Source organism: Toxotes jaculatrix, chromosome 4, assembly GCF_017976425.1.
Source record: "Toxotes jaculatrix isolate fToxJac2 chromosome 4, fToxJac2.pri, whole genome shotgun sequence".
Classification (NCBI taxonomy): Eukaryota; Metazoa; Chordata; class Actinopteri; family Toxotidae; genus Toxotes; species Toxotes jaculatrix.
In genome coordinates, this window is record NC_054397.1 from 24,056,695 (window position 1) to 24,084,445 (window position 27,751).

Consider the following 27,751-nt stretch of genomic DNA (forward strand, 5'->3'; position numbering starts at 1 on the left):
TGGATTGGCACCGAGATACCTTCACAAAAAGGAGCAAACCATGAACAAAAAATGTTTATTTTTGATTTCCCTTGAATTGAAACCTTCGGGTTATCAGCTATAAAGCTCACACTCACCCTCAGTTTGTAACAGGGTATCACAGAATTGGGTGCTGTTTTGTTGTTTCTGCAGCCCTCCAAGAAGCTGCATTTCATAGCCTGGCCACCAGTACCTCTGCATGTCCACATGAGCACCTGGAGAAAGGGAGGACAGAAGAGGGGACAGGCATGGATGAACAATTATGGTTAAAAAAAAAAAAAAGTAAAAGTCACAGTTAATTATTGGCACCAGAGGTATATCCACTTAAAGCCTACCTGTTCACTGTTGCCTATAACTGAATTTTAGTTCCAGATTTGGTTTTACTATTTACTGTTTATCAATCATCTCGTTTTAATGTGTTTAATATTTTTTATCTTGTCCTATCTACATCATCGGTCAACCTGTCAAGCACTTTGAAACTTATTAATATAACTGATTTAAATGTGAACTCACTCTAGCATAGCATAGCATAGCACAGAATAAAACGGCACAGCTCGATTCACACATCAGCCTTTATTTTGTTCCGGACAGCACGTGGCAGCTACGCTGTACTCCGGGGAGCAGAGCTGTGCTCGTGCAACGTTAACGGTGCAGAGCCTGATTTTAAATGTCTGACATATTTAGAGGTTTTTTTTTTTTGCGATCCAAGTTCAGCAGTCTTCACCAACTAAACTCTGCACAGCAGCTGTAAAGGAAAATATGCTTCTTATAAAAGTTTAGCGCTGGATACTCATCTGAGTTGTCACGTGACATTTTGCATGAACCCTCTGACATTTGACCTTTGATGGTAAAGTTAGATATTTACTTTTAATTGTTCTGTTTCCTGTTAAAGCTTTTCTTATAGCCACAGGGTACAATTTGACCAAAATACTTATGTGATTTTGAGAAGCTAAGTGCTGCATAATTTAACATCATAGGCCAATGCGGCTAACAACTACCTACATTATTAACACAATGACGGGAAAAAGTATTTTACAAATTAAATAAATAAGCCATGTCCACCTCATTTGCAAACAGTAGTTTGTTAATATAGCTCATTACAATAAAGGTTCAACAGATCCTGTTTGAACTCAAAGTAGTGAAGGATGTTAGCCAACACTGCAGCACAGTTCACTCCGCAGCTAAAGCCTCGTAGCTTCAAAGTTACACTTACCGATATTTTTCTGTTGCACATGCAGAATTAATTTTTAATTCAAGCAGTTGCACTGGCGTTAAACCTCTGAATCAAAGTGGCATTAGTATTAAATGCTGAGCATGTCTCCATCACTACGGTCTAACGTGAAACGCTGAGTCCCTGACAGACAGAAACACCCACCGGCCGCTCACACCAATGAGGACAGCAGCACTGAGAGGACAAGCACATGTTCACCTGAGACTGAGCCCATTTCCATAATGAACTGCTCCTCACTGATTCATCAGGAATGACTGGGGTCAACCAGAGGCCAAAGAAAACAAAGGCTTTGAGAAATTATTTTCTTTTTTATTAAAAACAGTATTGCTAGTTACATAATTCACTCATAAATGAGAATGTGCAACTTTAAGAGCCAAGGCAAAGAGATTAAGGTGTAGTCCAGAATCAGATTTTTTCCATTAGTATTCCAGTATCTGCTGACTGTGTTGGAGGATTTTGTTTAGCTAACTCGTTTTAAATTTAATTAAGACATAAACTGAATGTTTTCAATCAAAACATAAAAAAACTGATTGCATATGCGTTCACCCAGAGCACCCAAAACAATTAAACCCAAATCAGAATATAAAAAAAAAAGAAATACATAAATCATTAAAATTAACAAATATTCTCTTGTATATATAGTTTTTAATGTGCTTTTATTTTTTCCTCCACTTTATCTAATACCAAATTCTGGTCTATGCCTCCTTCCACAGATTTTCTACCACAAACCCTTGCTCTCCTCTTTAAGTCAGTCCGCTCTTGAAGGCAACTTGTTGCTTTGAGAAAATGAGGCATCCTGTCGTGTTTCAATTGGCATGGAAAACAAAGGAAAAGCTGGAAAAAGAGGAGTGGGGGGGTTAGGGGTGCAGCACACACACATTATACCCCCCCAGTGCTTCTTTTAATGGTCCACTCAGTAAGTATCTACATCTCACTCAGCACTAAGAATATGCATTCTTCTACAGAACAAGCACTGTACTAAAGAAATGCAGGCAAAAACAGACAATACTGTGTCTTCTCCCATGTAGTGTCCTGTAGTCTTAAAGCCAACGAAGGCTATGGGTTTGTGAAGCAGTAAAATATACAGAACTCAAGAGTTTTACACCTCGTATAAAAAAAAAAAAAAAAAAAATCAATCCCAATAACAAGAATCAACTCTTACATACATACAAGTTCACATATTCCATTAACTTGCAGAATAGAAAACTGCTGAGTTCCATATACAGTACTCTCAACTAGAAACCTGCTGAGAAAAACACACCTTGATTGGTTACTAATGTCATGTTGGACACACTCATCAGACTTATCCAGAATGAGTGAGGCACTCCAGTTAGCCCACCGTAGAGACCGTCTTGTATGTACACATTCATAAGATTATAGACCTGTGGAGAAAAGGAAATGCACCAACCTGTGACATCTCCCAAGAAATTACAAAGTCAAGGGACGTACATTTAACAGGATAGAAACATAGCACAGACTATACTATTTCAATGAGGTTGAGAATTTCACTGTTCTATTTCTGTCCCCTTTATATCTATGGATCACAATCAAAGACAGAAAATGCAGCGTCCCCATGCATCTTGGCGAGACGGTCGGCCACGGACAGTCTGAGTACAAAACAAATCAGATGACAGTTTTCAGTATAGCTGCAGTTGAAAAGTGTGTGAAGTTCTTGCATTCAGCATTGGCAGTCGCAGCAGTAGCAGTGTCATTTGGCACATGTACATTACTGTGTGTACAGAGCAAAGCAAGAAGAGGAACAATCACGACCAAAACAGAAGCAGAAGATTTACACATATCTGATTAATCCATAAACATTGGTTCTCAGTGGTAGGAAATTATTTTTTGTAGTATTTAACCATCGCAGAGAGAGAGAGAGAGAGAGAGAGAGAGAGGCAGAGAAAATGACACATTTCCTCAGTTTCTTCAAAACAAGATTGTAATGGCCATTCATGTAAAATTTCACCAGAAAGTGTCCTGGTCTGATCCCAACAGTTCTTTTAATTAGTTTAATAATAGTTTAATAAGTCTACGCTCCGACCTCCAAGAATTACAAAAGTCCTCAGATGAAGCCACAGTCAAAGAGACAGCGTTAGTGTTGTCCAGGCAAGTCGTAGTGTCGTAGTGTGGAGATGTAGTGTTGCTGTATCTGGTTGAGTGGTTAGCTTGTTTTGTTTGTTTGGGTTTTTTGGAGTTTAGGACCTCGCAGAGCTTAAAGTGGTCATAGTGTCACATCTGGTTGTCCACAGGGGGCGCAGATCCACGTCAGCTTTCCATGTGGTTTCATTAGTGAGTCAGCTGCAATGGAGGAGTGTAACAGAGAGAGAGAGAGAGAGAAGGGAAGCTGTGAAAGGAGTAAGGAGGGACAGAAGAGTGTAAAATGATGGGAGTTTAGTCCCATTGGTAGTGTAGTGGTCCCCCGTTGTCAGTTCAGCAAGGGCAGTAGGTTGGAGGAGGCTGTCGTCTTGTGATGCACACAATCAGTTTTTCTGCAACAGAAGAAGAGGCACAAGTGTGGGAATCGATCACGTGTAGCGGCTAATATGAGGCGTTCGAGCCTAGGCGGGAAGAATCACACCTTTAAACTTCAGATTCACAGCAGAGGCTTTCAAAAAAAAAAAGAAAAAAACAGTACAAAATACAACACACAATGGTGGCTGCAGGCAACACCAAGTCACCACACATTAGACAAAAATTACACAAACTGTGCAGAAAGAAAATAAAATAAAAATCACACCTCAGGAGAACTAAAAATCACTGACACTTTTCACCAGCAGGGGGAGTGAAAAACAGTCCAAATATAGTATAATGGAAGCTCATTGACAACATTGGTCACACAAATAGTCACAGTCACAGTTCTTAATACACAACTAAGATATTAGGCCATACGGTGAGCTGAGAGGAGCAGCCGGGGGGACACACATACCATGCGCTGACATGCAGTGTGACAGTGGGTGTAGCCTAACCATCGTAAGAATCCATTAGAGGCAAAGAGGCCTGCCTCTCCCCATACATCCCTCCCTGAGAGAGAGAGAGACAAAAAATATAGAGGAGGAGTGTGTGATAGATAAAGAGACAGAAAGAGAAGGAAAGAGAGAGAGAGAGACCAAAAGAGACATAAGGAGAGACAGAGGCACACAGCGAGGAGGGGGTAAGTACAGAAACGGGGTCAAGTGTGAAAAACATGAAAAAGAAACAGCAATAACAGCAAGATGGGAAGAGACAAACATGGAGGGAAATAAGGCATTAAGAAAAGAAAGGGTTGCAAAAGATTAGTTTAATGTTAGGTCATATTTCAGGGGAAAACAACACCGGTGAGAAATTTTGTGCAAGACACGCATCAACCACAGTGGTTAAACGAGACATGCGTCGACATGCTGTCTGTGGGTGTGTGTGAGAGCACGTCCGTTCACACGGTTACGTTTTTAGCTGTAAGTGAGGACACTTGTCTGTATATCATCAGGAAATCTGGAAGGCTCAGGAGGTGAGTACACTCCTCAGGATTAAACTGTATCTTGACGATGAGTGTGTGCTCTGAGACACAGACTCTACTCTGATGTCTCCTGAAGTCACTGGAAAAGGTGGTGCATCCTGTGAAGGACTGCTCTACTGTTTAAAACAAAAATAAAAAAAAAAAAACGATGGTCTTATCTGTGCTTTCATTCTCACAATCGTCTGTTGTAAGCACTTACGTTGGGGTTAGGGAAGAGATGTAGGAAGTATGTAGTGGAGTTTATGTTAGTAAAGGAGTTAGGTAATTCTTCAGTCATGCAGGGTGATGTGCATGAGAGGGGGTGGGGTTTACGTGGGCGTGAGAATGTGGCCAGTGTTTACCTGTACTGCATCTTTGTCAGCAGGTTCGAGTGTGTTATCCAGAGTGTTCCTTCTCCCTCTCTGGTCCAGTGTGGAGTAGGCATCTGAAGAGGGAAAAAAAAAATGTGTTAAATCAGAGGTAAATCGGTGTGTGTGTGTGTGTAAATCTGCCTCATTTCTAAGTATCATATGCTGCACAAGCTTATAACACATTAAGCCAGGTGTAATTTTTTTTCCCCCCACGCTCACCTGGTCCAAAATCATTCATTGGAATCATTTCCCGGTCCCCTTTGCCACCTGAGTTTCAAAGACACAAACACAGTGAGCATGAATATCACTGTTTCTCTGTAAAGTTAAATGTTTCTGTTCCCTCACAGTCAGCTAGAGGATCTCCTGCCAAAGACAGAAGTGTGCCGGTGTGTGAGTGTCAGATGTTAACCGACTAGTATTTGCTAATACACAGTATATTATACTTTGGTATGCAATGGGTGGAGTTAGGAAACTTTACAGTCAGTGCCAAGGACTTCAAAAGATCTTTTGAACATATTGAAAAGAAATCTGAATATACATTGTGGTGATGGACAAGCTCAGCTGAGATTATCTGAAATGCCCCAGTGTGGTAAACCCTTAAATGTCTTACATGCCAAGCAGGTTGAGACAAACATGTAACAATTAATTGCAACTCTTTGTTAACTCTGAAGTCTGCAAACAGCCTATTATCTGAACAACAGAACAACAGAAACAAGCACAGACATAATATCCGAAGAGACGATTCTCTGAAACACTACCACAGTTAAATCAGTGGAGATTCTGAGAAAAGACAAAAGTTGTCTTTGAGTATTTTGCAGGTAGAAATCACGACAAAGCTCAGTTTCACAGCAACAGAAAATACAACTGCTCAATGCTGCTGTACAAACAATACTCTAATCAAACAGAAGATCCAGTTGAGATTTGCTTTCACTATTTAAACTTGGCGCTGTGTGGTGTTGCGCAGCATTATACATACACAGGTTTCCCTTTCACTTCCTGACCTTTGTCTATGAGCGGAAGAGTACTGTCCTCATATCCTCCGTTGGCCCTGGTGTTGTTGCTGGGAGGGTTTAGGTTGACCATGAAGTCCGTCTTCTTCCAGCCATCCTTCTCCAAAGTGCGCCGCAGCTCCTTGTAGCCCCACACTGTCTGCAGAACCAGGCCGGCGCCTCGCACCTCCCGCTCAGAACGATTACTGGTGATACCAGAGGACGGGAGAGGCAGAGAGAGGGAATTAAAAAGATTCTAAAATATCCACAATGAGATCAAGTAATTCAAAACTGCAAAACAGAAATGCATCTTAAAAAAAAAAAAAAAAATCTTCTGTCAGCAGTTACCCGTCCTTATTGATGAGCACCAGTCTCTCAATGCCCTGTGAGGCCCTGAGGGTCTTGGCTGCTTCCAGGCTGGAACCCAGCACCTCATGAAGCGTGCTCAGTACCGACACCACCGTCTCCTCTGACAGCGCTCGCACCGGCTGACTCTGACCACCGCCGGGCAGGTCAGCCACCAGGTGAGGCACCGCATGTTTACCTAACGGCACAGGAGCGGTTAAAACACTGAAGCACACCTAAATACTGGCACGCTGCTCTTGATACCATACATCTGATACTCCACGGTTAAAACTGTACTTCTAAATAGTGTGACTAGCGGAGACACACACGAAGCACTCACCAAGTAGATCTCTATTGCGTGCATCAATGGCCAGGTTGCGGAGGGCTCCGGACATGGCTCGGACCACGCGGTCATTTCCGTGGGCCAGCAGCTCAGTCATCATGGGAAGACCCTTCTCCTGGCGCAGCAAGGCACGGATGTATCGCCCATACTAAACAAAGACACAGATTTTTATTTTTTTTAAATGAAGGGACTATCTTATGTCTGTGACAGACTGATGACCTGTCCCGGGTGTACACAGCCTCCAGTATAATGCATGCTGGGACAGGCTCCACGCCCCTACTGTCCTACATAGGATAGGAGTCCACACTGCACTTCCTTTTTGTCCTCAGCAACACACCCGCCAAGTTTGATGTTGATGTTGGATGAGAGGCTGTCAAGAGAATCAAAATGCTGACAGAGAATTTTCCATTTATAGTTATATTTGCATGAACACAGCCACACGGTTACACAGTACACGTACAGCATTTTGTAGATAATCCTACAGAATTAAACCTAAATTATTACACCGTGTCCCAAAAGTTCGTGCACCACAGAAAAAGTCAACTCAGATTGTGAATATTCAACAGAATGCATTTATATCCCCCTGGCATCTTAATTACTGCCCTCAGCCTGTCGGGCATAGAATGCACTAAGTTCTTTAGAACAGAAAGCTCAATGTTGCCCCACTCCCGCACAGCACTCGCACTGAGCTGCTTCATGGTGGTAGGGGGTGGGCTGTGGAAGATCCGACTGTTCAGGATATCCCAGCAGTTTTCAATCGGGTTGAGGTCAGGGGAGTTGGGTGGCCATTCCTCTTTGTGCAGAAAGCCAGGAAGCTGCTCAGAACACCACTGCTGAGTTGTACGAGCAGTATGTGCGGGGGCACCATCTTGCATGAAGACCATTTCCGCACGCCTGTTGAACATCTTCCTAGCTGAACATCTTCTGGTGAGTATGGGAAGTAGCACTGACTGGAGAATGTTCTTAACATAATACTCAGCGTTGGTGGTGGTGCACTGGGGTACAACATGCAGCTCAGACAGCCTGGAAGATGACATCGCCCCCCAAACCATGCACTGGGCGCTGAACCTGACCTGTTCAGAAGGTGGTACTTCCATTCGATTGTCAGTGTAAATGCAGTCGTTTTGGCTGTTGGGAGTTGGAAAGAAGTAGAGAGGGCACTCATCAGAGAAAACCCAGTTTTCCCAGTCTCTTGGGGTCATTTTAGTGTACTTCTTTGCAAAAGCAAGCCGCTTCTCCTTTTGCAGTTTGGTAAGGCGAGGAATCCGCTGTCTTCTGTATGCTCTCAGACCCAGTTTCTCAGTCAGAAAACGATGGATGGCACTCTTAGAGACTGCTTCGCCAAGATTCTTCAGTCTTCGACTGAGTCTGTGGCAGGATTGGTATCTCTTTCCCTTGGCCTTGCAGATGAGGTCCTTGGCCCTCAAACTCAGAACTGAGGGGCGACCTGCACGAGGCATGTCTTCAAGGGAGTCACAACTCTGGTATCTCTGCCACCACTTCTTCACCCATCGTATGCTTCTGTCAAGGTCCTGAGCTACCTCCCTGCAAGTTTTCCCTGCCCTGCGCAAGGCAATGGCTTGAGGCTTTGAAAGTGCAGCTTTTCCAGATTTTTGTTTGGCCATTGTGGCAACACTACCAAAAAGGTTCTCTCAGTGACATGCTTCATGGTCAACCAAGAAATTTATAGGTCTATCACAAACAGATGAACTAATTAAACAACCTCACAACACCTGGCTGACCTGGTGCAACCCATTTTGGAGACGAAAGGACAAAAATGCTGCCCACTGGGGTGCACAAACTTTTGGGACATGGTGTACGCTGTATTCATGTTGGAGGCATTTATAAGTATAGCATTTGGCATCATGGACACTTACTGAAGGTGTGTACCAGCAAGTATTCTGACTCCAATTTTCCCAGATTACTCCATTCTCCCACTTATCTTATGCACAGCAGATTTTAGCCTCAGAGTTTTCACGACTAGACTTGCTTCCTTTAACAAAAACCCAGGTATTAACATTCATTTTTTTTTCCACTCCAGTAATGTGTGGATTTTAAAGGTCAGGGCAAGGTCAGAGCTGTGGTAAGTAAGGTCATGGGCAAGGTCCAAGAAAAGACAAATATGAAAGTCACATGGTCATCATTTAACCCGGGCCCTGGGAAAGCGGGGGTGTACCAACGCCTTAATCCACTTCCAAAACTGCCTTGATTTGAATGACTTAATGTCTAATATCTATGTTCATGTTTGCTCAGATTCCCACAATCTGGATCAACGGTTACTCAGCACGGGGAGTGCTGGTGCTGTAAAATGGAGAAGCATGATAATAAATAGATGTTCTTACAGTCCAGCGGCCAGCACACAGGTTCTGAACTGCTCCGGCCGAGGCTTCCAGCACTGTGGGGTTCTTGGACTCCTTCAGCAGAGAGGTGTAAATGCGGACCACCTCCGGCTGGTACAACAGCTCGTAGCCTACAGGACGGAGGGAGAGAGCGGGGAGGAGAGCAGCAGGAGAACGAGGGGAATTGTAGAGAAAGAGTGAGGACAGCAGGAGTGATTGATGGGAAACGAGAAGACGCAACAGATGTGGAAACACAAAGAGGGGCAGAGGGGAAGGAGGAACATAAAGATTAAATGTGAGCAAATTAAATGTTCTTTTTGCATACAGTGAAAGTGTTGACTGAGTCGGTCATTACCTTTAGCAGGCGTGGTCCTCTTTGGAATGTCAATTACATCTGCAACTGCATCCTCATCTCTCCTTCCTTGAAGAACACCAACATTACAGTCTTACACACACATAAAATCTAAATATCACAGATTTATTTTAGAGAACTGAATCTACTGTCAGTATATTTTTTAGTCTGGTTAGATTTATGTTGTCAGGGGAAAACAGAAACCGAATACTTCACTGTAACTTTCACAGTGAGAAGGAGGCGTGCATGTTAGTACGAAGACAATACTTCGACCTGTTAGCTCAGCTACAGTTACTCTACTGCTGCTAGCACTAAGACAACAACAGGCAGCGGAAGCAAAGTGCAGTCATACAGAGGTAAAAAGCTTACCTTTGGAAAACCACTCATCTGTAGCCCAGCGCAATAAAAGACGGGAAAATGGAGAGGAGGGACGAGAGGAAAAAGGGGTGAAGAGGGAGGAAAATGGCAGAACAGGAGGAAGAGAGAGCATTTAAGTAAGAGGAAAGCAGCCACAACTGAGCCACCCAGTCAACACCTGAGTACATCCCAACAGCACTGCTGCCACCACACAGAATCAGCAATGTGACATGCCAAGTACGAAGGCCACATAAAGCCAATCAAAGCACACACCATGGGTTTTCATATTCACACATCCTGACTGCTCTGGACAATATCAGTTTGAAAGGTTGCTACTGTGATAAAGTTCTGTGCAACACACCTGAAAATTATAAACACACAATAAATAACACAGAGAAGCAATTTACTTAACCTATAAGCTGATTTCCAGTGAACTAAGACATTTCTTCCCCCCAATGAGTATCACATCTTTATCAGGCACAGCAGGCACGCTGATGCAATCCTCTCCTTGATACAGTAGTGGTATAATTCTGTGTTTTATATCACATAATATCTAATCTGGCACAATGTGAAACTGTAATGACAGTGAACATGTATGTGGTTTTTGTTTCAACTATTTTGATTATTTCATTCAGTCATTTTACAAGACAAAAATGCAAAACATTATCTTACTCAGCTTCTCAAATGTGAAAATATTTCCATTATATCCAAGTAAAAACAAAATCTCAAAAAAAGAAAGCTAGCAGGATGCTCGCAGCAGGATACAGTATCTGAATTAGACGGTCTTTGGAGCTGCAAAATAATTTTATAATAACGTTGGCAAATCGACAAAACAGTAGAAAGGGGGAGTTCAGTTGGGAAAAAAAAACAAATCAATACTCTCAGTGAAACACAAACAGAGCATGAGCCTTCTCTCAGTTGGGGAAATTGCAAACATTCCTGTGCAAGCCAGTGGTTTTGTTTGTGCAAGTGTGTATGTGTGTGCGTCAGTTTTAGTCGAGAGTAAGACACAGCTGACAACAGTGACATCACTGTAATCCTCTAAACACTTCCTCCTACAGACCTGAACAAATACAGTATCCCTCTCCCTCCCTCACCTTTGCCCCTGCGGGAGCTGAAGCAGCCTGCCTTCTGGCTAGAAGGGGCGGGGCCCTGGTTGATGGGCGCGGCCTCCTGGTAGCGCTCACAGCCGGGAATTTCGCGATGAACCTGATAAGACAAGTTCCTCAGCAAACACACGCTGTTCTCTATCAACTGTAAAGATGGACAGAAAAAGATGGAGTGGAAAAAAGAAAGGTGAAAATGAAGAATTAATAAAATTCAAACTCTCAACCTGCAAAGTTTCTCATTATAAGTGTATCATCACTTGCAGAGGATTACATATCTTGTTTCAATTATTCTTTAAAAATGCTACTGATATACCTTATTGTCGACGTCTTTACAGTCGATCTGGGACTGGACAATGTACATGAGGGAATCGACCAATCCTGTGCACTCCCTCAGCTTCCTCCTCGCCTCGCTTCGCTCCGAACTCACATTTCTTTAGACGAGTTGAAAGTTGAGAGGATGAGAAACAAGAATGTAAAACAAAAGAAGGATTAGCAGTGTGAACGGCTGGAGAAATAAACAAGGCAGTTAAGGGGTTAAAGGAGAAAGGAAAGAGTCGCTACAAAAGGATTCCAGCACACAATCCTCTAACACACCTACAAGAGCTGTCTGAATCAAACTCCTCTCCTCTGCTTTACAAAGAGAGCACAGTTCGACCAGATTAAGTTACAGATCTGGACCAGTTTCTTCTCTCACTCTGTGATTGGGTCAAACTTTAAGATCTAACAGAACGGATGGATGGAAAATTGACACCCAGCTAGTTCTTCATTCACTGATGTAGAAGGGGCGTAAAGAAAAGACCACGAAGGAGAAAACTCTGTGGAATGATGTTCAGCCTCGGTCCTTTTGTGAAGGGCCTGTTTTCACTAGTGACAGACACGCCCTCTCACACAATAACAGGACTCACTCCCCTCCGTAGCAGGGGGCACTGATTTCACTTCACTGCACAGTTCAGGAAGTTTATTTATATGTTGCAGTGGGCCGACATTCAGAATATTAAAATACAGACCAAATCAAATCAGGACTGCAGGACAGAAGAGGTCCACAGTTCCCCAAATTTTCTACATTTTTTTCTTTCTAAAGAGAAAGTAAGAACTGTTTGACCATGAACCTGATCAACAACACAATTTAGATTTCATTTGTTTCCATATCTATCTGAACAGCTACTACCTGTTTTCCACTGTGTCAAGCATGAAGCTCACGCACATCTTGTGTACTTATGACATTCATTGCTGATCTCATTGTAAAATGCTGGCAAATAACGTATTCGATCGACCCACATGGATCGGCCTTGTGCTGAGGCACACAGGTGCAAACAGATGCAGACATAAGAAAGTTAGCTATCACATGTCACCTCTACAGCTCCACTAGACTTCAGATTTTACTGGATTTACCTAAAACTCGTCACCATCATCTTTTATTACAAAACCTGTCAAGCAAGGATTTCCTTGAGTCTTTCGTACCCTTCTCTGACTATGTGGAAATCTGATGTTAAATATTGGCCAAAGACATTAAAACATGAGTTTTTAAGTACAGCACTGGAATAATACAGGAGTAAGGTGCAGCTGCCCTGCCACTGAACTGACACTGTGGAGAGGAGTGAAAGATATGTTTCTCTCCTATTTGTAGATAAGGTGCAATGAAGAATAGACATCAGTGCTAATGCTGAGTTTGCATAAAAATGAGAAATACAGGTTAAAAAAAAAAGCATGAACCAACGAGCACCCGACAAAGTAATGTACAAATTAATAAAAGATACAATGAAATATCTGCATGTTGCTGAGTCAAGATCAACACAGCCGGTGCATTATCAGTATGACTTTGCATTATTTCATCAGCTTTAACTCCACGGCCTGATCATACTGTACACCGAATGATACTGTCCAGACCTTTTCTGCAAATACCAAACTTTTTAAGTCTTCAAGATTCCCAAGTTATTCACACATACTCTTCTACACCCACAAGTGAGCACTGTAATTGACCATGTGGCCAAGGGGAATGCATAGATAACAGACCGAGAGGCTGGAACATACTGTTTACACTGGTTAAGTCAATGCCCCACTGTCCTCTGTTCACCCCCTCCCTGTAAACTCTCCCCCCTCTCCTGATCTATCCCAGTCGCTGTGAAGCCTCAATTCAGCCAGAAGTTCTTCTTTAATAAATAACTGACATTTAACCCCAAAGTATTTTAATGAGAACTATTTAAATTAAAAATGAGATATCCTGTTTATATGTGCTAGTGATCATAGAAAAGGCTTTCCATTACAGACTTTTGATGCACTTGCATTGAGTGCACGGTGCTCATTGGCTTATTCCACTCTGCTGTAAATATAGTTTTAGAACAGTATATTTTAGCGCAGTTATAATATGGAGATTACTATTACCAACACGTTACATAAAGCACAAATAAAACTGATCTGACTGCACCATCATTCTGATGATTAGTAGCATAAAAGGCTTCACGTGAACACAGTTACTTTCCTTCCTCTCCATTAAAAACCACTCCATGCTGTGTTTTCTGCTCCTCTGCTGTTAACTCTTCATCTGCCCCCTCCTTTCTTATATCCTTCCATCCTTCCCTCCCTACCTCAGGCAGCCTGCTGTGTTGGTGAGGGCCGTCTCCCACTCAAGGTGTCTGGGCTTGCAGTTCTCCTCCCTGCCTCCTGCTCCATTGCTCCCTCGCTCCCAGCCTGAATGGGGCACCATCACCTCGTCGGAGAGGGCGTGCAGCGCATGGTCCACAATTTCCATTTTCACAGAGTCATGAGACGACAGGTTCCACAGGGTCCCTGGGAAAAGCGCAGGATTAAAAATATTCAAAATTGCTCAATTTAGTTATGCAGCTCTCTTGCCAACTGTCACTTTAAAAATAGCCCTCTAGAAAATAACAGCTTGGTAGATGGATAGTCACATTTCCTGATGTGTGTGAAATGCCATCTCTGTGAATTTAAATGAAGCGTAGGGGGAGTTCGTGGATGGCCGCCACAGAACTTCTGATTAAAGCTGCAACAATTAGCTGATAATCAACTGATCAGTCTATTGGCTGAAAATTAATCTGCAATTATTTTAAGATCAATTAATTGCTTAAGTCATTTTTTAAACAAACATGATGTTGAGAAAATAATTGGCAGATTAATGTATAACTAAAATAATAGTAACTTGAAGCTGTACTTTCAATTTATTGTGGACTTGTTTACAGTTTCATGTGAATGAACATTCATTATTTTTGCCGATAAAGATTTAAGGGTGAAAAAAAATTCAAGCCAACATTTGACAGTCGTGTTTACATAGGTTGTGTGTTCGCATGTGCCTCTAACCTGTGATAGTGTCAGTGAGGTCCTGGTCGTGGGTCTTCCTCAGCAGCCTGACCAGAGCAGGCACTCCATCACAGTTCTTGATGGCGATCTTGTTGTCTGGATCTTTTCCATACGAGATGTTCTTTAGAGCTCCACAGGCTGCGTAGTGAACCTATTACAGAAACCCAGTAACAGTTTATTGAGCAATTAGTCATGATGGAGAACCACTTAAGAGAGCGCACACATGGATTTAGCACCGTAGTAGAAAACAGGATAAATTGCAATATGCATACTACAAAGGCCTTAGCAGGGCAACTCATGCAAGTCATTTACAATAATTAATGGTGAATTAGTTGGCCACAATTCTTACATATTTTCACTATAAAGCGATGTTAAAGTAAAGCACAAGTTCACAGCATCCTACAACCAATTTTCTGATTCACTTTTTACATACATTTTGAAAAAGTTTTTATAACACCACTCTCTTGGTCCTATTTTGAATCTTAGCTTTTCACACGCATACAGTTATGCACGCGCACACAAACAAATTGCGTGGAGTCTTTCTGACCACTTAAAAAAACGTTAAGAGGATGCAGTTGATGTCTGACCCATTTCTCCAGTCGGCAAGTCATCCGACACACACCAGACTTCAAAACTTGTCACTGGCCATAGAGCATGAAATGTGAAATTAAGATGCTTCTTTGCTTCGAGAGTGGAATGCATGATGTGGTTTGCCTGGTAATGCCCATACAAACATCAGCAAAACTTTGCCACAGCTTGGCCTAAATGAAAGGGAACCGAAAAAAAAAAAAAAAAAAAAAAACCCACAGAATGTTTTGGCCGAAACCATATTTAGCACAAACGTTGACCTCCAGGATTTAACCAAGAGAAGCCAAGCACGTAATGCTTATTTCTACTTCTCTTTCATTCAGTATTAAGGTTGAGTTTCACTTTCACCTTGTCCTTACAGCTGGTCTCAGGCCAATTAATTTTATGAGGATTACATAAGACATACACTACATCCCCTAAGCCTCATTTTTACCCCACCTAGTCTAATTATAACACTCCTGTAACAAAGTAAGGAATGAACTGACCTCTTTATTTGGGTTGTCAAGCATAGAGACCAAAGCTGGAATGCCTTTCAGACGACGCACATCAGACTTCACCTGGAAAGCGAAAGGATAGACGTAAGCAGTGGATGTGGATGGGGTTCAAGTAAAGTCCAGATTATTGTTTTCAATCAGCTCGGCAAATCAAACTTATGTTTTGGAAAAATCTTAAAGAAAAAGACCTGGGTGGGCAATTTCAGAAAGAAACTTCCCATCCACACTCTTTTTTGCAGTTCTTTTGATTAAATGAGCAAAATTAAGAAAAACAAAAACATTCTCTATCATATTTTCCACCAGTAAAATCTTGCTATGAAAGCTGTTAAAGACATCAAAAATGGTGCAGTCAGCTGTGGCCGAGTCTCGTCACGTTAGATGCTAAAGCCTAAATCAGAAAAAAAGTGCATCTCTTACTTTATCATTCTTATAGGTGAGATGCTGCAGGTATGCAGCTGCGTTGCTCTTGACGGGGTCTAGCCTGTAGTTGAGCATGGCGATGACCTCTGGCAGCTCTGGCTGACGCCAGCCACTGGGACCTGGACCTTTCCTCAGAGTGCTGTCCAACGAGGCCATGCTTCCTCTTTCACCCTGGGCTAGAGGTGCTCCTGCACCCCAATAGTACATGTCCCCTGGGCCGCTCATGTCACCGTCCAAGGTGCCCTCATAACTCCTGAGGACGAAGGGGAGGAACATTTGTGAATGTTCACACTTTTTGACAACACACAGACATCTAGCATTTAAGTTGTTCTGATAAATTATCCTGGGTCCTTGAGTACTCAGAGATGACTCACAGACTCTACCACACAGTGCATAGATATAGAACATACATCTACATGTTAGTCATCCGTATTACACAGATGAGTAACCACAAAAACACACAGTACTTACCCAGTCCTGCGTGGGGGCCCATGGGGGAATGCGTGGTGGTTGCGGGGAACTGTGCTGTAGTGCATTGGGTGTCCCATCCCATAGTCAGGCTCATCATAGCCCACGCTGCGCTGATCATCCTCGAGACCATAAGGCTCTGGAACAAACCTCGGGATGGAGGACAGCTCCAGGGCACTTCCCATACGTCCAACCTACACAGTGGCAGGAATTAGTGTCTACTAATACAAACTACAAGCCAAAAGGAAAATGGTGCCTACCTATTGAAATCCAATTTGATACAGCATGAACACAAAGCACCAAATTTAGCAAGATAATCCTGAAGTGTTGGCACACCAAGTTATAATCTGAAATCCTCCTAACAGCAAAGCTCCAAAGCAAGTGATGCAATAATCGTTGAACATACCTGTGGTTGAGCAGCATACGGGTCCAGCTGGTTCCTGCTGGGAGCTCTGTAGCTTGGATCCAGAGTTCTGTAACCATCTGGATGGACCGGTCTAGAGAGGAGAGAGAAACAGACCGAAAAGAGGGGAAATATTGGTTAAAAGATTATATAATGAAATTGTGAAGTTGGTGTCTACTCTGCCATGATTTCAACAAACATGGTACCTGTAGCGATCATCCATGCGAACGCCCCTGTTAAGGCTTGCGTAGGTCTCAGATGGAGGTCCAGTGCGGTAGTCGTCATAGCCCGGAGGTCCGTAGTGGTAGTTTCTGGGCACAGTGTGAGTGGGGTAGTCCATAGGCATGCCTCCGCCGGGTCCCTGCCTGTAGACTCGGTCCATGGGTGCAGTGTAGCCCCCCACACCTGTCACTGAACCCCCACCATCCAGAGAAAGTGTGTCTGACACGGAGGGGATGACTGTGCGAGTAGTGGTGGTCTTTACTACTTTCTTTACCTTATAGAGCAAAAGAAAGGAGGCAGGAGACAAGGTGTTAATGCTGACAATTTACAAGCATGGAAATTTGTATGTTTCAGAGATATAGTCCAAAGGGAAATCTTCCACTAAATCGTAACACCTGCAAAATGATCCGAGACAAAACTCATTTGCAACCATTTCTGCCAGCATGTCAGTCTTACACTTCAGCAGGGCTGTATACTGCACATTTTGCAAAGAGTATTTCTATTTGGATCTTATATTACCGTGGTTTCTGTGCGCCGAGTGGTTCCATCTTCACTGGTCTCAACGGAGATAACGGGTGTGGACTCCTGGGGCTCCTCCTCCACCATGTACGTCTCCTGCACCACCTGACCAGGCTCCATCCTGAACTACACGCACATTTGAGAGAAACGGCAAACATAGGTTTCACTTGGGGTATCCTTGGGATTAACCGTGTCAAAAATTGAACACCTGAAATTGAGTGCGCTCTGACGGGCGCTTACGTGATGTGTCCCGTTGATGTAACCCTCGTTCAGTGTCAGCCTCTCTATGTCTGCATCACAAGGAATGCGTCCGTTCTGCAGAAAGAAAGAAATACATGAGTGGACTCAACACACATACACACACACACACACACACACACACACACACACGCACGCACGCAGCCTAGAATAAAAGAATAAATGTGCATGTATAAAAACACACACACACATCACATCATATCACTGTTTTCCAGGGCGACAAGCTCCTCATGTGCAGACATGACCAAATAAAACACCAGAAGTGAAAGCAGCAACTGTTGTCAGCTTTCATTTGAATTTTAATGACCTCCAGCTTTATCTTGTGATGCTAAGGCACTTCATGTTGCACTGAAGCTTAAAAATAAATAGAACCCTGCTCTATCTTTTTCTAATGTGTTGAGTTATAGTGACACAGCTAGCTAATGACAGTCTAACAAGCATGGTGTTTTTTTTAAACATCAAGTTTAACACTTTGCAGTTTTCTGTGTGTTTCACACTTAAACGTCTGCATGGACTGTAAGAATGACACTACATGAACTCCACATGTATGTAAACATGAACACAAACACACAGAGGCTTTCATGTATGCTCTCTTCACCCCTAAACACAAACAGTGAGGCAGCTGAATGGAACACACTCATTCAACAAACTTGTGCAAACATAAATGAACTATGATGATGGAATGAACAGATGAGCACAATTAGTCAGTAATGAAATGAATAATGACCCACGGAGAGAGAGACAAGCAGAGAAATAAAACCTCCTTCTCTAGCGTCAACACCACCAGCATTGCCTGCCTGCCTGCCTGGGAGTGCCAGCGGGTGTGGTGCACTTCCCATTCCAGCCACGGGGGGAGCTCTAAGTATCCCCACAGCCATCTCTGGAAGTTTATCTCCACAACATAAGGGGATGAAGAGGCACAGCCAGAGGGGAACTGCTCATCCATGATTCAAGGATGGCATGCAGATGTCTCAGACTGACAAAAACGTTGTATTTTCAAGTATAAAAAATTTTTTTTAAAAATTGAAATTGCCTGAAGATAAGTGGAGCTAATACTTTCGGGAGGAGCAACTAGTATACAAGCCATAGATTAAGAAAATGAAAATACCCTCTGGTGCAGATAAGGACTCAGTCAAAGGGAATAGTAGAAAGTGCCGGGCAGATGTGAACGTGTGGGAACCTGTCACTAACAAGTGCGGTTGGGTTGCAGTGCCTGGGAGAGGCATGCCAAAGCCTTTGGGCTATGTAAACACAAACGGAGATAAGAACCAGCACAAGTTACATTTCTCTCCTGCTCTCACTTTAACACACACACACTCTACCTATATATCTGCTCCCTATCAGTCACAAGAATGACCTGGGACTGGGATGTGTCCTCATGAATGCGAGTCTACATGTAAGAGCGACAAACAACAAGGGGAGAAAGTAAGCGTGTGGGAGAGCCCCAGATGGTTATTACAGTGTTTCAATGTCGCCTCAGGGCCAAAAGTGTGTATGTGTGTACAAGTGTATGCCGGTTTATTCATGCAGACTAATGACCGAGCGTGACGATACGGAAGCAGAAGAATGAGCAACGCGTGTGTGTGCCTGCGCGTCTGTCTGTGAGGTGAACTCAGGGTGTGAAGTCACTCGTCGCTCTGTGAAGCAGGTAACTGACTCACAGGTGATAAAGAGGGTGTGTAAGCAAACAGACCTCAGCACATTTCAGCTATGAAACTTACTCAGGTATCGAAGGTTTTTACTGAGAATCACAGCTGATGGAACAGGTCTGACTGGACCCTGGTCCTAGTTAAGGGATTTTGCTCAACTGAAAAAAAATCAGTTGAGGGATGGTTTTCTTAGACCAGAAATAAATAAGTATAAATATACCAGCTGGTTGGCATACTGTGGCTACAAAGGAAAATTCTATCATGATGGTGGATATCACAACAAACTAAATATCGAGCACATCATCTCTCTGCATGCAAGCGCCCATAGACAAGTCAAGACAAACATGATGGGGTGCACCGTGTTGTTACATTTGACAGGTGGTGGGAAATGATGATGATGATGATGATGATGGGAAGACTTATTCTGAAGGAGACATGGATGGTTTCTGAGAAACCGACGGAGTATGGAAAAAATGCATTATTAAAGCTGAGAGGAGCAAAAGAGGGTGTAAATTACCTCCTCAGGAAGGCTTCATTGGAAGGTGCTTCAGTCACTTTATTTAACTCAACTTTCTACTTGCACAACTCAAGCTAAATTTCAAGCAAGCATCAAAAGTCCAGCCTGATTAAAATCCACAGAGGAGGTATTTTTTGCCCCCGGTTTCATCTAGGTTCTGCTGCCATCCTGCCAGTCCACACTGATGGGATGGGGGTGATCATGGAGATGACAATGGATGGACTCACTCGGATCAAGGGAGGGTGATTCCGAGGGACTTTTCAATGGAAAATGTGCGTGGGTGGGGGAGGGGCAGGGGTTTGCTCCGTGTTACCTGCATGTTGGGGAGGGGGCGGGGCAGGGTGCCGGCGCACGATCTCCGCTCCTCCTCCAGAGCTCGGCTCAGCATCTCAAACTGCCTCTCCTGCTCCCGCACCGAGGCCAGCAGGGAGGCTGTACTCGCACACTGCTCCATTCACACGCTGAGATCAGAGGACAGGACAGGGTCAACACCACAGAGCAAGAAGAGAATCAACCAACACCGGTCAAAGAACAGACATACAACAAGACTGAAAAACCCAAGTACACACAGATATAAAGGAGGGCCCCTGGCACAGTGCAGATGAAGCACACTGAAGGAGTGCTAATGAAGTTGATATTTAGAGGTTAAAAAGCAGCAGGAGCTGACGCAGAGAGGCAAAGCAAGGGAAGATAAATGAGGGAAGAGCGAATGAACCGGGGAGATAAAGTAGCAGGTACAGGGAAAACGTGACTACAGACAGAACAAGAGCAAGACACACAGCGAGGACGAACAGCAGGCATGAGGAAAGAGCTCACTACTTGAGAATTCATCTACAAAAAAAAAAGTGATTATTCAGTTCAAATTCCAGGTGAGACGAGCACCAGCAGAGCAGGGATGGAAGAAAACTTTTTTTTTTTTTTTTTTTAACTTTTTTCAGAGCATCTCTTCACCTTCTGCTATGCAGGGTTAAATATAGAAAGAAAGTGAGATACATGACGAGAGACAATTACAGCATGTTTTCAGCTGCAGCGTGTGGAGCTTGTTAACGCTTCTTCATTCCAAGGATGCAAAGAAAGTGAGGAAGGGAGCGGGAAGCAACGTGAGAGCGTTTGGAGGGTTTATTCATAGACAGTATCGCACCATGAGGTTACACCACATTTGAAAATCCAGAGGTGTTTTGAACTGAGGGTGTGTGCTCTCCACAGCACGGAGGAAAAAGAAGGCCTTTTTTGTACCTGTGTATTTAATGCCGAATAATGCTGAAGTTCATCTAGAAATGATTTAAGTCCTTGTGTAGTTTACTAATTAGAACATGGAGGGCTTTTCATCCGCAGGCCACCCATGACAATTTACTGTAGCAGGTGATTAAATGAGGGCAACTTCTTTATAGCTTGGCAGCTATTACCTCTGCAAACAAGCTTTAAAATCGCAGGAAAACTGAAAACTGGAGCTGGTCAATTATGCATTTGGCTAATCTTCAGAGATCCAGAGTAAATGAGTGCTGTAGCAGAATCAATTAGATTTCCTGGATAAGAAAAACACATTGCAAGCGACCAAAACATGGCGCAGTCGAAAGGTACAACATCTTGACATCAGTGTTAAAAAGACAAGAAGCTGCACAATAATGAAACAGGTAGGTTTAGGAGACCTTTGCTAATAAAAAACAAATGATCAGTACTTAATAATTTGAGAGCACAACTTTAACTCCTAGGGAAACTTTACCTCCATCTGGTTTACCATCAAACTATGGTGATATCAGACAAATCCAGAAGAGAAATTCAGAAAGATTTTCTCATGAACCACAAAGTTGATCCATTTTTTCCACTCTGCTTATCAATGCATTCTTCTCCTCCTAATTTTACTAACCTGTAGGGTTAACCTGTACTAACCTCCTTTACTAACATAGAGAGTTTAATCAGAATTCAAATGTAAAGACAGTGCTTGTTACACTACACATAGACATTTCAAGAAATCACAACATACTGAAAAGTGTATTTCAAAATAATCAGCTGAATTGCATAACCTTTAATTATGGAAGCAATAAATCATGGTAGACAAACACCAATGATTTATTGTGCAGCCATACAGAAAAAAAAATAAGCAATTACAGCAAAGAAGAGAAGAAGAAGAAAAGTTTGATTTTAATCATCAAAACTGGTCTTTTAGAGGGAAATGTGGCCTAAGCACATGCCACAGATGACCTAAGCCTCAATTACAGAGGCATGGTAATAAGTGAACGTCACTCCAGTCCAAATTAAGACAGTGAAAAAGTGCTTTTAGCCAGACGTCCTCAGCAGGGACACTGGTGAGGGAAGAATGAGGAATCTGGGGAAGATTACTTCAGCAGTGTCTGTCTAATAACGGGATGACATGAGCATGGCTCATCTCCAAACCAGGGAAAAAACCATTTTCTACTTCAAAGTTCACTGACTCATGTAGATCAAATCTGCTCTCCATCCGCGCACACAAGACTGGCAGAGTGAACAAAGACTCCTGTATTAGGTCTGAGTGCGCACACACACACACACACACACACCGGTGTGAGTGTGTGTTCACATCCCTGTGAGGACGAGTGATTGTGTGTGTGGGTCACAGACTAAATAAAGGCGGCAAGTGTGCGTGGCTGACGTTGATTTTATCCTTGAATACTCAGAGCTGCAGCGAGTTTTGGTGAAGTTAACACTGCTTCTTCTTTCTTTCCATTTGTGTGGAAAATAAAACACATTTGCGGAGAGACGCACACTTGAGCGACAAAAACACACACACACACACACACAGCCATTGTCATACATTCCACAGTGAGATTTAGCATGTCATATCCTGTCTCAGCTGTTGGAAGCTGTCCTAATAAGGGAGCACCTCACTCTTTCATTGTGCTGCTCTCATCCGTCTCTCACACCAAACTTTTTTCTTCTCAGCCAAACACTTCAGTCCTGGAAAAGGGAGAGTGGGAGCTGTTCTCTGGCCCAATCAGGACGACCGACCACAAACCAACAAAGTGCTTCTATAGTGGATAATGCTCACAAACTGAAAGATTTCATGTGGGTATATGTAACCTCTGAGTACATTAAAAAAAAAGAGACCCCAAACAATGTTTCCTGCGTTATGAAGGTTGCCTATAGCAGCCATCAAATTTTACAACAGGGATCATGAATTTCAACGACGATGAGGCACTGACAGCACACACCAGATAAGTCAACGTACCACAGCCAGAGCTTTTCTTTGCGGCTCTGTCAACTTTGAGAGTCCAGAAGAAGACAGTCTCTTGTGCCTCAGCGCAACAGGCAGACAGACCCACACAACATCCATAGCAATGCGAGTCTCACCGCTAACATTCTTGTGGCAGGGTGCAGTTGCTTGTGAGAGAATTTTAAATGGCTTTAGCCACTTAAAGCCTGGGAATTAGTCATTAATCTATTGTAAGACCATTAGCAGCAACGCTAAATCGTGTCTGCTAATGGGATAGCCCTGGAATTACACTGCTAAGCCACTTACCATCCTGAGCCCACACACAAAACAGATGTACACACACGGTCAGCATCCACTACTACATAAACTTTGAAGTACACACTCACAGTCAGTTTGTTAGTCTATCACCCTGTGCCCACTGAGTACTGAGTATTGTGACTGCAGTGTATCCCCTTATTATCATATGCTATCATCGCTATTTCAACGACTTTGTCACTGGTGGTTGTGGCAGGCTGACATGCATTCTGTTCCAGTCCACACACACCCCTATACACACACACACACACACACACACACACACACACACACACACACACACACACACACACACACACACACACACACACACACACACACACACACAGCTGAGGTGAAGCTATGGTAAAATGCTGTTGTGGCTTGGCAAAAGGCTGTGCTGACTCAGCCTCATTTGAATGGTCACACAGAGATTTGGCCTGCTTGTGTGTGTGTGTGTGTGTGTGTGTGTGTGTGTGTGTGTGTGTGTGTGCTGTGTGTTAACCTTGGCCCATATCCAACCACTGCCGTCTTTACCATCCTGACTTGAAACCACGAAAACTAAGTCCCACCACCACCCCCTCTCCCATGCGGCCTGCAGCATGGGCACAAAGTGGTAGCTACCAGAGAGAGTGCACATGCACACACGCCCACCCACACTCACGCTCCACACACACTGTTCAGAGACCTCTGCAAGGCCAGCTGCCTAATCTACAGGACACCAACTTACTATTCTTAGTGAGGAAGGAAACGTGGAGGCAGCTGTAACTCAGAGGCCAAAAAAAAAAAGAGTAAAAAAATGGACCAGTGAGTTAAAGTATGTGCACATCTAACTAAATAAGAAGTGCTTCAACTAATGCATTCTGTTATTAATTAATCTGTGTCTGTCTTCAGTAATTGTTTAGCGTCACAGAAATTAGAGAAAAATGCCCATCACAAATTCCCAGAAGCCAAGGTGGCATCCTCAAATTGCTTGTTTTGTCCAACTAACAGTCCAAGATATTAAATGTACAATGACATACACAAAGGAAGCAAACCCTCATTTCTTAAAAACCTGATGCAGCAAATTGTGGGCTTTTTAACTTGCTGAATCGTTTCAGTTATTTATTCATCAAAATCACTGTCATTTATAGTTTTCTGTCATTTGACCAAACTAATACTCATTTCACCGGGTGAGATGAACAATGAGCGACACAACCTGTTTGAACATCACACCCCATTAGAGATGAATTTGACCTCAGTCACTAAATACTCTGCAAAGAACTTTTACAAAAAGAGCACAAGCCTATGTCACACAACAAATGCCATATGTTTAATGTCTATGGCTACTGATTAAATAATAATCTACTAACTAAACTCATCTCAGGATGAGATCCATTAGCATCTGTGTGACTTACCACAATGGCCAATTATGGTACTGAGTAAAGTGTAGGGCTGGAGAATATGGTTGAAATCAATATAATGATTTTATTACACCGCTATCACAGTATGGTAAATATAGCCAAAGTTCATCAAAAATCAACATATAAAGTAATCAAACCGATGAGTATTCAGATTGTTTCAATGAACTGGGCTCTGATGTTAAGCATTACTTTCAGCCAAACTCTTAACACATTTTGCTCATAATATTTAATTGTGACACCAGAATTTTGTAAATCAGTAACGCATTATGTTTTTATCACAAGTCCACTGAAAGTCAACAGCCGAGAACATTGCACTGTCACCCAGCTGTAAAATATTGTTGTATTTGACTACACATCTAGCCAAGTCTTTCACTGTAGTCTTCACTTCAAAACACTTGTAAAAGTGTTTTGATCACTAGATCACTATTATCAAAAAATGGGCAAACAAGCTAAAAACTAATGTTAAGCAGTCGGTAAAGATTTACAAATGGTGATTTTCAAACAGAGCATGACCGCCACTTTAGAAGGAAGTTGGTTAAATTGCTGCAGTGAGGACCATAAAAATGCAAACTGGCACTCAACCTTTCCAAGAAGTTAACCACCAGCACTGAGGGAGGGTACTGTAAGACAGCTGAGCTTCACAGCTTCACAGAAAAATCTGTGCCCTTTGATTTCACTCTGTGTGTAGTATCTCACATGTGCTCCCCTGCATGGACAGTGTACTGACGTGCTCACCGTTCAAATGAAAACAAGACTGCAGGTGTAACCGTTGGAGGCAGAGACATGAAGCGAGATAAACGGAGAATGAGAGAGAGCACAGACAGGGAGGAGGAGCAAATATAAGAAAACCCCAGCTTCTGTGTGTCAGAGGGACACACCCGTGGTGTGCTCTGAAAGCCCGTCATTACAGAGGCTCTCAAATGATAGCTCTGGTTAAAACAACTGGCTGAGCAGCAAGACTTCAGCCCCCACAGACAAAATGGCTAGGAACAAATTCTAGGCAGCAAAACAAATGTCTAACTTTTGAATTTTTTTTTTGGCCCCTCCTTTTTACATCTTACAGAGGGACATTTCTGAGAAAATAGCTTGTCCAAACTTGCCCACAATCTCTTCCATCTCTGATCCAACAGGTCAAAGCAGACATGCCCTCAGGGTATTTAGAGGAATATGCCAGGCATGTCTATGCTGTACTGAAACTTACAGATCAGCTGTCTGCATCAATGCAAATCAACAACTCACAGTTACTTTAGACAGGCTGTCAAACATGTCTCAGGCTGGTGTGTCTCACTGAAACTACAGAATACCATGACCTGTGAGCAGATTCAGCCAAGTCCCTGTGAGTAATCCAGCATTCGCTCACACTGAGGAACTGTAAGCTGAGATGGTGTCTGTGTTTCAAGTCCTCACACAAGGGACTGAATAATGAAGCAACAAACAGGCTCGCCACCTTACCACACCCTAAGCTTCCAGACCTACACAACAGGTTCCTGCTTTTGTGCCGCTGCTCCTCCAACAGCACCACAACAAATCTTGCCTCTGTCCTCTACCTGGCAGACCACAGAGCGTTTTCACAGCAAATACAGCAAAATGAACAAACTCCAAAGGAAAAATGACACACCTTGCGAGCATAGTCACCTGAGAAGCACCGTGCAGCACCACTGTCCGGAAAGAGTGGGCGTTTCAGGTACAACACATAATAGGAAACTGATAAGTGAGCCGAGGCTGGACTTTGACTCCCAGTTTACGGTCTGTGACGCGGCGGGCTGGCCGGTCACTTCCGTGTACTCTCACCTGTCCTGAATACCCCCCAGGTGGGAGAAAACTGGCGGTAAAGTCTAGTTAAACTTTGCTGCTTCAATGTTTAGTTCAAGTCAGCAGACAGAAAAACAGTCATTGTCATTTTATAACGTTGCACACCTCCAAGTCACCCACAAACCATATCATTCATGTAATAAACTGATATGTTAGCTAATTAATGTTCAGTTAGCATGCTAAATTACTATTTTAACCGTCATCTTGAAAACGACCGTTAACTGCGCGTATAAGCCATGTCCAACTTTTCCCAAGTCCCACTCTAGATAAGTTATTCATCAAGCTAACGACTGGAATACACCGATGCTAGCTAAAATAGCTTGTGCTATGGTGGCTAGCCTGCTAACGCTGCGCTACAACAATCAAGTTGACCAAATTAAAACTCACTCCTCTTTCCACCTACAACAATTCCCAGCCAGCTGTACCGAGCACAAAACACCAAGAGGCGGGTCATTACCGATTCTGGAGACTGTTAGGCTTGCTTTTCAAAGTCCATAAGTGTTTGCGAGGCGGATTCAGGCCTAGCCTAGCCCGACCGCTGCTGCTGCTGCGCTGCTGACACAATCCAAACCTCGACCCGCAGGCTCGGAGAAGAAGTGAGTTGGGATGAGACAACAAAAACAGCTCGGCGTGGTCGAACAAACGGCGTGATACGGAACAAATAAACTGTCTATCCACCGCAGGACGAGAACACCCACAATGAAGACGGAGAAAACACCCACCTCTGCAATTTCCTATCTTCCTTGCTTTGGATTGTTGTTCACTTGTCTCTGCTCTTCCTCTCCGCTGGGGGGAAAAGGTGGAGGCGAGAGGAAGAGAAAGAGCAGAGTAAAACAGCAGAGGAGAACAGAATGGGGGGGGGGGGGCAATTTATGATATGGATTGGCTTACAGGCAATATTACCTTTTCATAAAAGAATTTATCTGATAGCTATTATTGAAAGACTTAATCACTTCAAAGAAAAAATATATTGGAGACAGCAATAATATAATCTTGAAGATTTAGATTAATATGAATATTATTATATCATTCTTTATTAATTAAAAATATTAATTTGATAATTTAATTTACCTTCCTCCATTGTAAAGCAAAGAGAGGTTAATTTTTAGAGAAGCTTTCCTTTTTATCTGAAGGTTTATAGAATTACTCTTACATTCACACATATGAATTCACTAATATCCTTTGTTTTTCTCAGCCAAAACACCTCACATTATTGTTACATTATTCATCACATTGTTTGGAAATACCATATAAATGTCCTCTAAAATTAAAG

General features: G+C 43.0%; 1 protein-coding gene across 6 annotated transcripts; it reads right to left on the bottom strand.

The window, feature by feature from the left end:
- Positions 1–1,537: 1,537 nt before the first annotated feature.
- On the bottom strand, positions 1,538–27,286 carry ctnnd1 (catenin (cadherin-associated protein), delta 1). 6 transcript variants are annotated; one of them, XM_041035548.1, is made up of 23 exons: positions 26,936–27,183; positions 20,093–20,240; positions 17,596–17,670; positions 17,356–17,481; positions 16,821–17,110; positions 16,618–16,708; positions 16,215–16,405; positions 15,741–15,996; positions 15,315–15,386; positions 14,242–14,392; positions 13,512–13,713; positions 11,240–11,357; positions 10,915–11,071; positions 9,830–9,847; positions 9,464–9,529; positions 9,112–9,239; positions 6,767–6,917; positions 6,430–6,625; positions 6,094–6,287; positions 5,312–5,359; positions 5,084–5,166; positions 4,176–4,270; positions 1,538–3,738 (listed from the first exon to the last, which is right to left on the bottom strand). In XM_041035548.1, exons 2-22 carry the CDS (start codon positions 20,231–20,233, stop codon positions 4,211–4,213), a joined length of 2,814 nt encoding a protein of 937 aa, XP_040891482.1. In that variant the 5' UTR covers positions 20,234–20,240; positions 26,936–27,183; the 3' UTR covers positions 1,538–3,738; positions 4,176–4,210. The 6 variants fall into 6 exon arrangements, with proteins under 6 accessions (XP_040891482.1, XP_040891485.1, XP_040891483.1 ...); XM_041035551.1 differs by lacking the exons at positions 20,093–20,240; positions 26,936–27,183 and adding an exon at positions 27,201–27,286; XM_041035549.1 differs by lacking the exon at positions 9,830–9,847 and having other exon boundaries at positions 26,936–27,182.
- Between the last annotated feature and the right edge of the window lie 465 nt (positions 27,287–27,751).

Excerpts from the sequence above, each read along its gene's own strand:
- ctnnd1 (XM_041035548.1), bottom strand. The coding sequence starts at position 20,233 with ATGGAGCAGTGTGCGAGTACAGCCTCCCTGCTGGCCTCGGTGCGGGAG. Across the intron at positions 6,918-9,111 it reads TGTGTGCTGGCCGCTGGACT|TATGGGCGATACATCCGTGC; the intron begins GTAAGAACATCT and ends GTCTTTGTTTAG. Across the intron at positions 5,360-6,093 it reads TCTTCCGCTCATAGACAAAG|GTGGCAAAGGGGACCGGGAA; the intron begins GTCAGGAAGTGA and ends TTTGAAACTCAG.